This window comes from Manis javanica, chromosome 6 (genome assembly GCF_040802235.1).
Source record: "Manis javanica isolate MJ-LG chromosome 6, MJ_LKY, whole genome shotgun sequence".
In the NCBI taxonomy this organism is placed as follows: Eukaryota; Metazoa; Chordata; class Mammalia; order Pholidota; family Manidae; genus Manis; species Manis javanica.
The window spans coordinates 86,213,979-86,229,913 of NC_133161.1; the positions used below are offsets into that span (position 1 = coordinate 86,213,979).

Sequence of the window (15,935 nt, forward strand, 5' to 3'; positions counted from 1 at the left end):
AGACTGTTTTAGAGGGTCTAACATCTGGATAATAGGAGCCTCAAAAAGGGAACAAGAAAATAGAGTGGCTAGCATTAAAGAAATTATTCAAGACAGTTACTCAGAACTGAAAGATAAAAGTTACCATATACAAAGAGCCCACTAAGTGTCCAGCTCAGTGGATAAAAATGGAGACCCGTAAGTGGGAATATCATTGTGAAATTTAAAAATTCTGAAGGTAAGTAAAAAATCCTTCAAGCTTCCAGCATGAAAAAAACCCAAAAGCAAAAATACTAAAAAAGTGAAAAGCAAAAACAAACAAAAAGACCCTGAAAAAAAAAAGCAAAACTGGTTTCAAACAAAGGGTCAAGATTCATAATGATACAAGTTTCATTGTAACTCCAAAAGCTAAAAGACAATTGATCAATGCCTTCATTATGGGAAAATGATTTCTAATCTATAATTTCATATCCAGTCAAATTACTATCTCTCTATGAGGCTAATGTAAGGATAAAATATTTTCTGACATGCAAGGTGTTCTGACACAAAAGGTCTTAAAAATTTACTTTCCATTCACCTTTTCTCAGGATGCTGCTAGAAGGTACTCTACTCTCACAAAAAGAGAGTAAGCTAAGAGTGAGAAGTAGAAGAAATCCATTAAATAGGGGATCTAACATAGAAGAGAGGTAAAGGGAATCACCAAGGTGCTGGAACAGGGCTCCTAAGATTTCCAAGCTGGGAGTAAACATATAAAGAAATGGGACCAGTTTGTAACAGATCAGAAAGCTAAGAAAGAAAAAATCAGCCCCTGACATCCAGGAGCTGACATGGCACTCACAGCTGGGCCTTGTGGTTCTCCTACTGGATACAAATAACTTCACAGAAAATCACCATCAGACAAAACCATTTTATGATCATAGACAAAAAAACAAAACAAAACTACTCTGCAGTCCAATGCTCTGCAAAAGTACTCTGTGTTTGTGTTTGATCATAGACAAAAACAGAAACATTGTCTAAGCCACAAAATACCACATATTCCCATATCACAGCATTCCTTACTAATTATAATTTTAGCCTCAATATAGTCTTTTCTCTTTCTAGCTAAGATTTATTAAGATACTCAGCCTGACTTTGTCCTGCTTTATCCTGACTTTCCGATGACCTCCAAATTCAGGGCAAAGTCCCATTTCCCTAAACATCCTGAAAACTATAACACAAGCCCCAATATAATTAATATATTTACAAGTTCTTACTAATATTCTTTATTAAGATACTCTTTTGTTTTCCATGGTGTATGTTCTCCCTTGCTGCAATGAGTAATAAATGCAACTCATTCACTACAGTTGTGTTCTTAGTGGTGTTTGGCTAGAGGTCATTGACAAATCTCCGAAGTGATTTCTTCAAGCAGATTAAATGAATAGACTGCCAGATATGTTTTAACATGCTGACAGGAAATTTATACAATGAGAAATTTTGGAATTGAACTAATGATAAGTACACAGAAAACTATAGATTGAAAAGTGAGATGTTTATAAATTCCTGGGAACACAAAATTTGGTAAGAAAGGACAAAGTTAACTGTAGAATATATGACTAAGGTGTGAATAACCTTTACATACTCAAATAATGTAAACATCAAATTTTGAACTAGCAAAATTATGGCATTAGACTATTCAGTCTATGGAGGCACAAGAAAATGTCTGTGTTGAACAGGAGTATAAAGAAAGCTTAATCCTTATCTTTTACAGTGAGAAGTGAAAAAGTCAGATCTAAAACTGAAAACTCAAGGAACAGCATTATAAGCATATTACTTAGAGTATGAAGATATACCAATAGAATCAGCTAAAGGCATAAGACTGGATTAGGAATAGGAAATGCATGGCACATGTGCTGCCATTTACCTAACTATACCTGAAGCAGACATCACTAATCAACCACAGAGTTGATAAGCCAGTGCTGAGCTTCAGAATCCTTTGTGACATTGCCACTGCAAGAAGCTACCACCAAGTGAAGGGAGCTGGTGCCTGAAATGAAGCTTATTTGCCCTCCTTAGACCATATGATCTTTATGACTCCACTCAGTTTTTTCATTCTTTGATTATGTAAAATAAGGAACATTGAATACCTTGAGTGGGAGAGGAACACATGCAAGTGTACTTAATAATCAACTTGGTAGCAAAATGGAGGCTAGATTGTACATGGAAGGAACAGAATGGAGGGAGAACAGCAGGTGGGCAGCTACAGTCATTCAGATGATGCAGGGCTGGTGCTGAGAGAGCACTGAGGTTGAGCTGCAAACATCTCCATAGGGATGAAAGCCATACCCCTAGTCTTAACTTAACTATAAAATTTTCTTTAGCCTTTGAAAAATTTCATATGTATAAAGGAAGGAAAGCAACATTTGATTCTTGGTACCACTCAGTTTCACAATTGTAATAATTTTTATTTCTTGCAATAATCCCAGTTCAAAGTTTTGGAAAAGCCTAACAGTAGAAGGAGTTCAAAGGATCTAGTATTTAAACCTGACTCCACCTGACTCAAGCTGATGGTCTCTACAATATAGTATGTTGTCACAATTGCTTTGAACATGGGAAATGAGTCCTGAAGAGAGAGAAATGCAGAACCACTTCTAAATCAGAGGAAGAGAGATGAAACTTGTACAAGACTCCAAATAAAGGATAACTGTACTACTGTTGGGAAGGGCAGTCTCCTGCATGTTCTCTTTCCACCCTGACTTGACCACATAAGACTGGGCTTTGGGCCTGAAACACTTCCTTTCAAGAGATAAAGAGCCCATACAGCTTGTGTTGGGCTTTTCACCTTGTGTGAGAATATCTTTCCATGATTCAGGCACAGTGAGTATTCCTTTGTTCTGCATAGGCATGTGTATCAGTGGCTGTCAGGCACACCCCCAGCTTTCAGTTTTGCAGACTCCACAAGAGGGGTCGGGCTTCCTTCTACTGCAGCGTGACAGGAGTGAGCATAGGCCAGTTTTCCTGAGTTGGCTGCCAGGAGAGACCCACTAGCCACAGGGCACAGTGTCCCCTGTTGAAGCTGATCTTGCTCTGTCTTCTCTATGTAAGTCAAGTATTCTTCCATCCAGTGCTTGACTGGGTTGTGTTTTCCTTGGTGGCCTCCCCTGGGACTGCTAAGTAGTATGCATGTAGCCTGCTCCCTTGGGATTGATGACTCTGCTCAGCCTGTACATACAGAAAGTGTCCTTTCCTTGGTTAGAGGATTTTATTGTTGCAGTCTGGGCCTGGTTTTATGTTCAGAAAGAGAATAATCTTAGAGACTCATACATTCCAACCCTTACATGACAGTGAATGTTAGGAAAGAACCCTAGAGACACTGAGGGGATTGTATTAAAGTGTAGATCTGTGGTTTTCTTTCTTTTCAGTGCCACTGTTAATCAGTAGAAGTCACAATTAAATACAGAGGTAATGTGTTATATTACTACATGACAGTGTGATGTTTTCAATGAAAAAATCCTCCACATTCTGTTTATCCTACTAACCCTACTAACCCACATGGGCTTCAAAAGCCCTGTTGCTTTTGCTTGACTCCAACAAAGTCTCTCCTGAAGGCAGGCCCACCTGCACATGCCCAGACTTGGCCAATGCCCCAGGGAGGAAAAAGACTACCCATCTCTGTTTACCTTGGAAGTGCTTATGCCTTTGTGGAATTTACTTTCCACAACTCTCATATGTCTTTAAAAAATATATGAGGTTTACTTTTATCCATTTTTTTCCTGCCTTTTATGGCAGGAACCATGGTCCATTGCAATATGTTATACATTAAGTGGAAGTAGAAATATAAAAAAATTATGTTTATGTGTCTCTTCTATTTACTTAATTTAGATTTTCTGGTAGAGATAAACTTCTGTTTAGTATGTGTCATCTTTTAGAACAGATCTTATGTCTTTTACCAATGTATAACTGTTCTTGAGATTACTAAGAGGTGTTTTTCTAAGTGACAAGTTACTACTTTTATTTAGGTTACCTTCCTCTTCACTTTTAAGGGGAATTATTTGTTGATTCAGCATTAGAAATGTATTTAACAGACTAACTTTACTTACTACTGGAATAACCAAAATAGATTATTAAATGCAATTATATTTTTAATCTTATTATTGTTTAAAGGACTCTTACAGTTATTTGGTCAATAAGCAAATTGTCTTTATCAATACAGGCAACACTTGCTGGTTTTAAGAGCCTCCTGCTTATCTCATCTATCATCCCACCAATACTTGGAACAAATATACCTGTTGTTTACTGTAAATCTCACTATAAGCTAAAGTCTTCAGAGGTACCAGCATTACTTGGGAAGTAGTAAAAGTATTAATTGAAACTGAACTCTAGTAAGTCAAGGGTGATGTAATCTTTGGGGTAACCACCCAAAAAATGGAAAAGAGAATGGAAGACTAACACATATCAAACATGGAGAAAACAGAATAGATAATAAAAATAGAATAATTCATCTTTTTAACTGATCCAAAATAAAGATAGGAGAGAAAGTGGAACAAACAGATGGATCAAAGAGAAAGCAATGGTAACATGGTGTAGATAAACCCAAGAGTATTCATAGTTAGACTGAATGTTTTCATAACAAATATAAGAGTTAGAAGGCAGAAATTTTTCAGACCAGATATTAAAAGTATCTGCTGCATATAAAAGACACCCCTAACGATTCTTGAAAAAAGATGGCAGCATGAGAAGTGAGGCAGAAATCTCCTCCCTAAACATGTATTACAAAAATACAGCAAATACAACTAATCCTAAAAAAGTGACCAGAAATAAGATTGCACCAGCCAGTCTTCATCTGGGAAAAGAAAACAGCTCATGGAAAAGGGTAAAATAACAAACTATGAGCCAGTGGGACCTGAGCACTCCCCCCACCCCAGCTCACCAGCAGGAGGAAGAGAAACAGAGTGGGGAGGAAGTAAAAGCCCAGGACTGCTAAATACTCAGCTCTGGAGATTTACTCTGGGAACAAAAACCCATATTGCATGGTGCTCTGGAGATTAGAGGGGTTGAAAAGCCAAGTCAGAGGCAGAGATTTCAGCTGCTTATGGAGAACAAGTTCCCACAAACAGCTGCTCTGGGACAAAAGAAAGGCAGGTGCTTTGAAAGACTTCCCAACAGTGAAAGGGCTGCTAAAGGGACAAGGATTACACAGAGCTTACTGCTCAGGAGAAGGAACAGGTGGACAATATTGTCCCAGCACAGTCATCCCAGCAGGTTGGGAACTTTCAGGAGCTTAAGGCCCTCCATCCCCCTGGCAGGCAACACAGCCCCAAGGTCCCCACCGTGATAAGAAGCCTGCCACTTCTTCCAACTGGCACCTATGTGCAAAACTGCTACCCTGCCATGGCTCCAGGCCAGCCAGAGGCAGCTCTGCCTACAGCAACTACAGGGGCTTAATGCAGGGCTGCTCCTTGTGCATGCACTAATTGGTCCTGATAGGGGAGGAAGGCACTGAGGCCAGGAAGCAGGAAAAGCTCTGTCCTCTCGGCAGGCACTGGTGCCACTCTCCTGCAACCCCCGCCGTCATGCCAGGCCAGCCAGAGGGCAGCCCCACCTACTGCAGCTATAGGGTCTTAATGCAGAAGATGCTCCCTGTGCTTGTACTGACCCTGACAGCAGAGGTAGGCACTGCAGCCAGGAAGCAGGAAAGACCTCTGTCCACCTTGAAGGCACCTGTGTGGCTTGTCTGTGACCTGGCCATTGCTCCAGGCCAGCAGGAGGGCAGCCCTGCCTATGGCAGCTTAGGGGCTTAACACAGAGGCTGCTCCCTTCACCCACCACTAACTGGCCCTGATAGTGGAGGCAGGCAGGGCAGCTGGGAAGCATGAAAGAGCTATCTCCTTCAGGTAGGCATTGGCACTGCTTGCCTGTGATCCCTGTCATCGCTCCAGGATTATGAAAAGGCAGAAGAACTTTGTTCAATCCAAAATCCCTCAAACACCAGAAAGAGGGCTCAGTGAAACTGAAATCACCAATCATCCTGAAAATAATTCAAAATAAAAATCACAAGTATGCTAATGGAGCTACAGAAAAATATTCAAGACCTAAGAAATGAATTCAAGAGAGAGATAGACACTTTGAAAAATACAGTAGCTGAAATGAACCATACAATGGAGGAATTTAAAAGCAGATTAGATGAGGTAGAGGATATGGTAAATGGAATTGAAATTAGAGAACAGGAATACAAAGAAGCTGAGGCAGAGAGACAAAAAAGGATCTCTAGGAATAAAAGAATATTAAAAGAACCGAGTGACCAATCTAAATGGAGCAATATTCATACTCTAGGGGTGCTGGAAGAGGAAGAGAGAGAAAAAAGGGATAGAAAGTGTCTTTGAGGAGGTAATTGCTGAAAACTTCCCCAACCTGGATGATGAAATACTCTCTCAGGCCATGGAAGTGCACATATCTCCGAACACAAGGGACCCAAGGAAGACAACATCAAGACGTATAATAATTAAAATGGCAAAGATCAAGGACAAGTACAGAGTACTAAAAGCAGCCAGAGAGAGAAAAAAGATCACCTACAAAGGAAAAAACATCAGGCTATCATCAGACTTCTCAACAAAAACCTTATAGGCCAGAAGGGAGTGACATGATATATTCAATGCAATGAAACAGAAGGGCCTCAAACTAAGAATAGTCTACCCAGCAAGATTATCATTTAAATTAGAAGGAGAGTTTAAACAATTTCCAAGTAAGCAAAAGTTGAGGGAATTTACCTCCCACAAATGATCTCTCAGTGTATTGAAGGGACTGTTCTAGATGGAAGTCATCCTAAGGATAAATAGGTGTCACCAGAGAAAATAAAACCACAGTAAAGGAAGCAGATCAGTTTATTACTAACCAAATGCAAAATTATATCAGCTACCCACAAAGTCAGTCAAAGGATACACAGAGAGTACAGAATATGGCACCCAACAAATAAAGAGTGGAGGAGGAAGGAAAAGATGGGAGGAAAAAAAAGAATATTCACATTGTATATATAGTAGCATAATAAGTGAGTTAAGTTAGACTGTTAGATAGTAAAGAAGCTGCCCTTGAACCTTCGGTAACCATGAATCCAAGGCCTGCAATGGCAATAAGTACATACCTATCGATAATCACCCTAAATATCAATGGATTAAATGCACCAATCAAAAGACATAGAGTTACAGAATGGATACAAAAAGCAAGACCCATCTATATGCTGCCTACAAGAGACTCACTTAAACCCAGAGACATACACAGATGAGAAGTGAAGGGATGGAAAAAGATATTTCATGCAAACAATAGGGAGAAAAAAGCAGGAGTTGCAATACTTGTATCAGATAAAATGGACTTCAAAACAAAGAAAGTAACAAGAGAAAAAGAAGGGCATTATGTAATGATAAAGGGGTCAGTCCAACAAGAGGGTATAACCATTATAAATATCTACACACACAACATAGGAGCACCCAAATATGTGCAACAAATACTAACAGGATTAAAGGGGGAAGTAGAATGCAATGCATTCATTTTAGGAGACTTCAACACACCACTCACTCCAAAGGACAGGTAACCAGACAGAAAATACGGAGGCAGAGGTACTGAACAAAGTATTAGAGCAGATGGACCTAACACACATGTACAGAACACTCCATCCAAAAGCAATAGGATACACATTCTTGTCAAGTGCACATGGAACATTTTCCAGAATAGATCACATAGTAGGCCACAAAAAGAGCCTCAGTAAATTAAAAAAGATTGAATTTGTACTGACCAACTTCTCAGATCACAAAGATATGAAACTAGAAATAAATTGTGCAAAGAAAACAAAAAGGCCCACAAATACACAGAGGCTTAACAACATGCTCCTAAATAACCAATGGATCAATGACCAAATTAAAACAAGAGATCAAGCAATATATGGAGAAAAATGAAAACAACAGCTCAACACAGCAACTTCTGTGGGATGCAGTGAACGAAGTTTAAGAAGAAAGTATATAGCAATTCAGGCCTATCTAAATAAGGAAGAACAAACCCAAATGAATAGTCTAAATTCACAATTAATGAAAATGGAAAGACAAGAACAAATGAGGCCCAAACTTAGTAGAAGGAGGGACATAATAAAGATGAGAGAAGAAATAAATTAAATAAATAAAAATGAGAAGAATAAAACAATAGAAAGAATTAATGAAGCCAAGAGCTTGTTTATTGAGAAAATTAACAAAATAGATAAATCCCTAGCCAGACAAGAAAAAAAGAGAGTCTACATACATAAACAGAATCAGAAATGAGAAAGGAAAAATCACTACGAACACCAATGAAATACAAGGAATTATTAGAGAACACTATGAAAAATTATATGTTAAGAAATTGGTAATCTAGAAGAAATGGAGAACTTTCTAGAAAAATACAACCTTTCAAGACTGACCCAGGAAGAAACAGAAAATCTCAACAGACCAATTATCAGCAATGAAATTGAATCAGTAATGAAAAAACTACCCAAGAACAAATCATCTGGACCAGATGACTTCACCACTGAATTTTCTCAGACATTTAGAGAAGACCTAATACCTATCTGCCATAAAGTTTTACAAAAAGTAGAAGAGGAGGAAATACTTCCAAACTCATTCTATGAGGCCAACATCGCTCTAATACTAAAACCAGGCAAAGACACCACAAAAGAAGAAAATTGCAGACCAATATCTCTGATGAACATAGATGCAAAAAAACTCAACAAAATATTAACAAATTGAATTAAAAATACATAAAAAAGATCATAGATCATGATCAAGTGGGATTTATTCCAGGGATGCAAGGATGGTACAATATTTGAAAATCTATCAACATCATCCATTACATCAACAAAAAGAAGGACAAAAATCACATGATTATCTTCATAGATGCTGAAAAAGCATTTGACAAAATTCAACATCCATTCATGATAAAAGCTCTTAACAAAATGGGTATAGAGGGCAAGTACCTCAACATAATAAAGGCCATATATGACAAACCCACAGCCAACATCATACTTAACAGTGAAAAGCTGAAAGCTTTTCCTCTAAGATTGGGAACAAGACAAGGATGCCCACTCTCCCCACTTTTATTCAACATAGTTCTGGAGGTCCTAGTCACAGCAATCAGAGAACACAAAGAAATAAAAGGCATCCAGATTAGTAGGTAACAGTTAAACTCACTGTTTGCAGATAACATGATATTGTATCTAAAAAAACCCTAGAGAATCCACTCCAAACTACTAGAACTAATATCTGAATTCAGGAAAGTTGCAGGATACAAAATTAATATGCAGAAGTATGTTGCATTCCTATATACTAACAATGAACTAGCAGAAAGAGAAGTCAGGAAAACAATTCCATTCACAGTTGAATCAAAAAGAATAAAATACCTAGGAATAAATCTAACAAAGGAAGTGAAAGACCTATATCCTGAAAACTACATGACACTCTTGAGAGAAATTAAAGAAGACTCTAATAAATAGAAATATATCCCTTGCTCATTAGTAGGAAGAATTAATATTGTCAAAATAGCTATCCTGCCTAAAGCTATCTACAGATTCAATGCAATGCCTATCAAAATAGCAACAGGATTCTTCAATGAACTAGAACAAACAGTTTTAAAATTCATATTTAATCACAAAAGACCCCAAATACCCAAAAATCCTTAGTAGGAAGAATGAAGTAGGGGGGGGGAATACACTCCACCCCACTTCAAGCTCTACTACAAAGCCACAGTAATCAAAACAATTTGGTACTGGCACAAGAACAGAACCATAGATAAATGGAATAGAATAGAGAGTCCAGATATAAACCCATACATAATATGGCCAATTAATATATGATAAAGGAGGTATGGATATACAATGGGGAAATGATAGCCTCTTCAACAACTGGTGTTGGCAAAACTGAACAGCTATATGTAAGAGAATGAAACTGGATTACTGTCTAACTCCATACACAAAAGTAAACTCAAAATGGACCACAGACCAGAATGTATGACATGTAACCATAAAACTCTTTGAAGAAAACATAGGCAAAACTCTCTTGAATTTAAACAAGAGCAACTTGTTTCTGAATGCATGTCCTTGGGCAAGGGAAACAAAAGCAAAAATGAACAAATGGGCATACATCAAATTAAAAAGATTCTGTACAGCAAAGGACACCATCAGTAGAATAAAAAGGCATTCTACAGTATGGGAAAATATATTCATAACTGACATATCCAATAAGGGGCTGACATAAAAAATATATATATAGAGCTAACATGTCTCAACACTCAAAAAGCAAAGAACCCGATTAAAAAATGAGCAGAGAATCTGAACAGACACTTCTCCAAAGAAGAAATTCAGATGACCAAGAGGCACATGAAAAGATGCTCCACATCATTAATCATCAGGGAAATGCAAATTAAAACCACAATGAGATATCTCCTCACACCAGTTAGGATGGTCAACATTCAACAGACAAGCAACAACAAATGCTGGTGAGGATGCGGAGAAAGGGGAACCCTCCTACACTGCTGGTGGGAATGTAAATTAGTTCAACCATTGTGGAAAGCAGTATTGAGGTTCCTCAGAAAACTAAAAACAGAAATACCACTTGACCCAGGAATTCCACTCCTAGGAATTTACCCTAAGAAAACAAGATCACAAATTCAAAAAGACATATGTACTCCTATGCTTATTGCAGCTCTATTTACAATAACCAAGACATGGAAGGAATCTAAGTGTCCATCAGTAGATGAATGGATAAAGAAGATGTGGTACATATACACAATGGAATATTATTCAGCCATAAGAAGAAAACATCCTATCATTTGCAACAACATGGGTAGAGCTAGAGGGTATTATGCCTAGTGAAATTAGGCAGGTGGACAAAGCCAAGTACCAAATGATTTCACTCATCTGTGGAGTATAACAACAAAGCAAAACTGAAGGAACAAAACAGCAGCAGACTCACTGAATCCAAGAATGAACTAATGGTTACCAAAGGAAAAGGGACTGGGAAGGATGGATGGGAAGGGAGGGATAAGGGATTAAGGGGTATTATGATTAGCACACATAATGTAGGGAGGTATGCACGGGGAATGCCGTATAGCACAGAGAAGACAAGTAGTGACTCTATGGCATCTTACTATGCTGATGGACAGTGACTGTAATAGGGGTGGTGGGGACTTGATAATAGGGGGAATGTAGTAATCACAATGTTACTCATGTGAAACCTTCATAAGATTGTATATCAATGATATTTTAATGAAAAATGTTGACATTCTTAAATGTTACAATGGTTAATACTCAATAAAATATTAATAAAATATTTAAAAATTGAGAATTCCTTGAAACAAGATGGGAAAATCTGGACATGATTCATGGAACTGCTGTTATATAGAATTGAAATAATACATTGAAGTTGTTCTGTAATAGTGTTACAAATATCTATAATTAAAGTTCAAAGGAAAAAAAAAAGACACCCCTAAATAAGGACAGAGAAAAATGAAAATAAATGGATGGAAAAGGAAACACCATGCAAAACCAATCCAAAAAAGCTAGTATAACTGATACTGTACTTATATCAGACAAAATAAACTTCTTAACGCAAAAAGCATTTATTAAATTAAAGAGATTATAGATAAAAGATTCAATCTACCGGCTGGAACTGTACAAAAATATTGGAAGTATATTAGAAACATAAGTTAACTGCTCTGATTTGCAAAAATGTAAGAAACACATTTTGCTCCATTGAGGTATTTTTTTAAAGTCCACAAGTCCATCTGAGAGCAAGATTAAGACCTAGTCATTTGTTACACTCATAACCCTGACCAATTATTTTCACACCTTGGTAAAGTTGGCCTGTCAGAATCTACCACAGTTGGAAGCTTCTGCTTAAATTTCAGAGGTCATGACCTCCATAAATCATGGAGCATGACAGTCCTGAAGAGAGTGGGTATGGTTTCTATACGCCCAGCCATTTCATTTCAGAGACTGATCTCTTTTTCACCAAAGGAAGCAAGGGGATGCAGCCTCTCTAGGACCCACTGCCTTTCAGCATCGCTTGGGGATTAGCACAGGGAGCTCCCCCCTGAGAGGCAAGAGAGAGGCAATAGAGCCGAAATCCGCCCTTGGCTCTTTCAGAACCGAATGGCTTCCTTTCCCTGGCCAGGCTGATGCCCTAATCTTGGTTTAGCAAAAAGATTGAAACACATGACAGGACATAACCCCCATAGTAGGTTTGATATATTTTTAAATTACCTTTTTCTCATTTTCTTTTCCTAGAGAAAGCTCAGTGTTTTCTCTATTGATAGCAAAAACAACTTCTGAAAATAATTTTACTTCAGAAAGATGTCAGTGAGCTTAAAAATCAGGGAGTGGTGTACCGCACCCACCTCTAACAGGAGCCTTTGGTGCAGCGCTTGAGTGTGCGTGAGTGCATCCCAGGACACTTTCAGGAGGAGCTCCATCTTCTTTAAATTTCGAAAATCTCGTTCTTTCTCTCGTTGCTTCTGAGAAAGTTCATCATGGTAGTTCTGCTTGTCAATGAGACAGTTCCGTAAATTGAGATCCAAGATCCCTCTGTTCCAGGTAAAAAGAGAAAATGAAAGTGGTTAGTTATCAACTGTCCTTCATGTTTTTCAAGATCACATTCTTAGCATATTCATAGAAGGATTCTTATGATAGAATCATTCTCATGGTAGAATCAAATTTTTAATAATGCCAAAAGCAACTTTGTTTGCAAGTATCATTTGAAGTCATAGTCTTATAAAAAAAAAACCCAGATGAAATAGAAGATTAGCAGAGACAGAGGCTCCCGGTTACCTGAAATTTTACTTAAAAGTAGGGATTAACACTCTTCCAGGGAATCACACCACGAAATTACTGCCATTAGTAAAAAGTCATGATTACCTCAGAAATACCACTCATTTGTAGGAAAAGTCCCTCAACTGTTGGACACTCTAGTGATAAAATTTTCCAGAAGCACGTTTCAGAAATTTACAAAAATACAACAGATTATATCCTTATGATTTGGTCACAAGAAATTGAGGAAAACTGAATAAAGGAGAAAATATTTCAAAACGCTTTATTTAATAATATTTTTTTATTAAGGCAGAAATCAACTAAAAATTCTGTAAAAATGTTCATCAGTGTAAATCTGTTTGAGATTATGTTTTGAATCTTCAGAAGTCCAAGAAACATTTAGATGACACACACACACACACACTCACACGTAAGTATAACTAACCTTTCAGTCTGGGAAGTTGCTTCATTCTCTCTCGTTAGTTCCAATAGCTTAACCAATTGGTTATATTCTCGTTCTTTGATTTCAAGTAAGGCTCGTTTGCCTTCAACGTCTTTTATTACATCCTCCTTCTCTTCCATTACGGCATTAATTTTGGTTTCAACTTTCTTTAGGGAATCATTTAGCTCTTTGAGTTCATCTTCCAAGACCATTTTTTTCTTTTCCATTTCCCTGTGGGGGGACACACACATACATACATACACATGCGTATACAGATACACACACACACACACACAAACACACACGTTTTTTGCCTTATTTTGAACTAACTGTATGCTGGGATTCTACCCTCATCCTGACCAGCCTCCCTGAACTGATTTGAATTCCTCAGCTTTGGTGCCGGTGGGTTTGGCTTTGAGAACCATTATCAGTACCAGCTTCTTTTTTCCCTCTTCTCTTAAAATCAGTCATACTGTTTCTCCAGAATTTTTGTATCTTCACTTATCATTATCCTTTTATGGTTCCTCTAAATCTTGCGAATTTCCTCAGTGATTTCTGCCTCCAAATCTACTCTCAATGTTTGGGGGTGTTGCACACATGAGTAGGTGGCAAAGTGAAGAGATACTCTCCCTTGGGCGTCAGACTTCTGACTGGCTAACACCACTATATTCCACTCAGTTCTACCAATTCATCCCTTCCGTGGCTCTGTTGAAGCCAACTGGAATTCTCCATAACGAGACAGTTTACAAAGTGGAAAGAATATTGTCCCAAAATTAAGACATAGATAGTGTTATGAATGATAAAAATATGCTGCACTACTTTCTTTTAATGGATTTTTATACACAACCTACACAGGGCCAATGCAGATATTTCTAACACTATAATAGTAATTTGATGTGTTTGGTGGTAACTTGGCAGAGAGTGGGCTGGGAGGGATTAAAAATATCAAATCATACACTTTTTTGCGTGTTGTTTTTTCTGTCTCTTTTCCAATTTGTACAGGAAGGGCTTGATGGTGGACCACTTCTTCCTAGTAAAGAAATGGAACCATAGTTAAATTATGTAGTCTTGGACCAGAAGCAGTTAAGACCAACAAATTAAATAGGAGAGAGGAAAGGACTACGATGTGTAGAAGTCTTACCGTCTTGTGCTATGCAGGGTGCTTTAATTATCCCCTTTAATAGTCATAATGACCATATAAGATAGTAATGGTTGTTACTATTTTAAAGAGGAGATAACTGAGTGTAATACTGTTAATGCTCTGCCCAGATTCCCTTTACAGAATTACACTCATTCTTCAGAGGTTACAGGGGTTGGCGGCCAACAGCTCTTGCTTGTCCTCCTCTCAATAGGATTGCCACTGGCTAAGCAGAGCTGCCTTGCAGGGGAGTGAGGGGCAGAGGGAGGAGGGCAGCAGGCTGTAACCAATGACTGTGTGGTGGTTTAACAGCCCGCCCACCCCCGACCCCATCCCCGGCCTCTGCAGGGAACAGCCTCCAGGGATCTTGCTCAGCCCTGGGGCAGATACAAGTTTTGTGAGGCTGAAACTTGTACAGTTTGGGGGGGCCCTCTTTAACAAAAAGGGAAAAAAATTACAAATGCTAAATTAGGGGCAGGGTCTTAGAAGAGGTTCATGCAAATGAGGAGCCTGAAGCTTTAGCCTCACTGGGTTCCAGGGAAATCCATCTCTGCTCAGTTCCTGTTTTCTGGGTAGCAGCTGGATACGTCTTAGCTGACTGCTCCAAGACTCTTAAGGAAAACAGGCCAAAGTATATCGGAATTGCCTGTGAAGCCAATGAGTCTCAGATGTTGTTCTTAAAATAACTCTAGGTTATTTAAATTGTTTTGAGAGTTATTACACAGTTTTCAAAATAAAATGAATTTTACTCATCTAACATGCAAATACATAAAATCTTTATCACTTTCATGGTGAGGGAAATGGAGTGGACTAAACAGACAAAGATGAAATAATAAAAATTAACACAAGTGGCCAGGACATTTTGTTGCTTATCAAGGAAGTGACTGTGTTTGTGACAGTCATTTCTAATATTGAAAAATGCTTGGTGAGGTCTAGAGAGGCCTTTTCCCCAGGTCAGTGGTCCAGTGAGAGTGGTGGTATCAAACACTCTATAATAAAGTCTTTTGTGAATTCCACTTGATAGGATCCATCACAATGCTGACCAGTTCAGTTTGTGTGAGGCTACCAGTCTTTGTCAAACCTGTGCAGTCAGTGTTGATACCGATGCATTTTTATGTCCATGCAGGCCCAGTGTTTGAATGTTCATGAACTGTAAGTAGCACACCTTTAGGTTGACCTGGAACTCCAACAATTCTTCTAGTTCCTTCTGCTCCTTTAGTAATTGTTTTTGCTTAGATATCAAATCCTCCTGTAAATTTTTAATTTCTAGTTTCTTCTGCATTATTTCCTTACGTAACTCTTCCGTGCTTTCTTTCAATATTCTCATCTTCTTCTCCATTTCCTTTAAAAGTCATGAAAATTATCAGGTATTATAGAGTCTGAGCAAACATCTATTATCTAAGAATTGACTTAAAAATAATTTTACTTACCATTTTGATTATGTTTGTTTTGAGCTTCATGAATAATTTCTTACAAAGTTAAATACATTTTGATTTCTGACATCTTTGATAAGAAGGCATGACAATTGTACTGCATGTATTAGACATTTTACATCAGATTTGAACTCTTATTTTTTTACAATG

At 38.0% G+C, this 15,935-nt stretch overlaps 1 protein-coding gene and 1 long non-coding RNA gene across 2 annotated transcripts in view; one reads left to right on the forward strand and one right to left on the reverse strand.

Moving 5' to 3' along the window:
* The window catches only part of CCDC146 (coiled-coil domain containing 146), a 126,974-nt gene that overhangs the window by 30,412 nt on the left and 80,627 nt on the right, over positions 1-15,935 (reverse strand). Inside the window, exons 6-9 of the mRNA XM_017668398.3 lie at positions 15,518-15,694; positions 14,171-14,244; positions 13,218-13,445; positions 12,364-12,550 (exon numbers count right to left, since the gene is read on the reverse strand). Coding sequence (XP_017523887.2) covers positions 12,364-12,550; positions 13,218-13,445; positions 14,171-14,244; positions 15,518-15,694 — 666 coding nt within the window. The remainder of the gene's footprint in view (positions 1-12,363; positions 12,551-13,217; positions 13,446-14,170; positions 14,245-15,517; positions 15,695-15,935) is intronic.
* Positions 1-15,935, forward strand: part of LOC140849934 (uncharacterized) — a 62,137-nt gene that overhangs the window by 18,943 nt on the left and 27,259 nt on the right. The gene's annotated exons all lie outside the window — the stretch shown is intronic.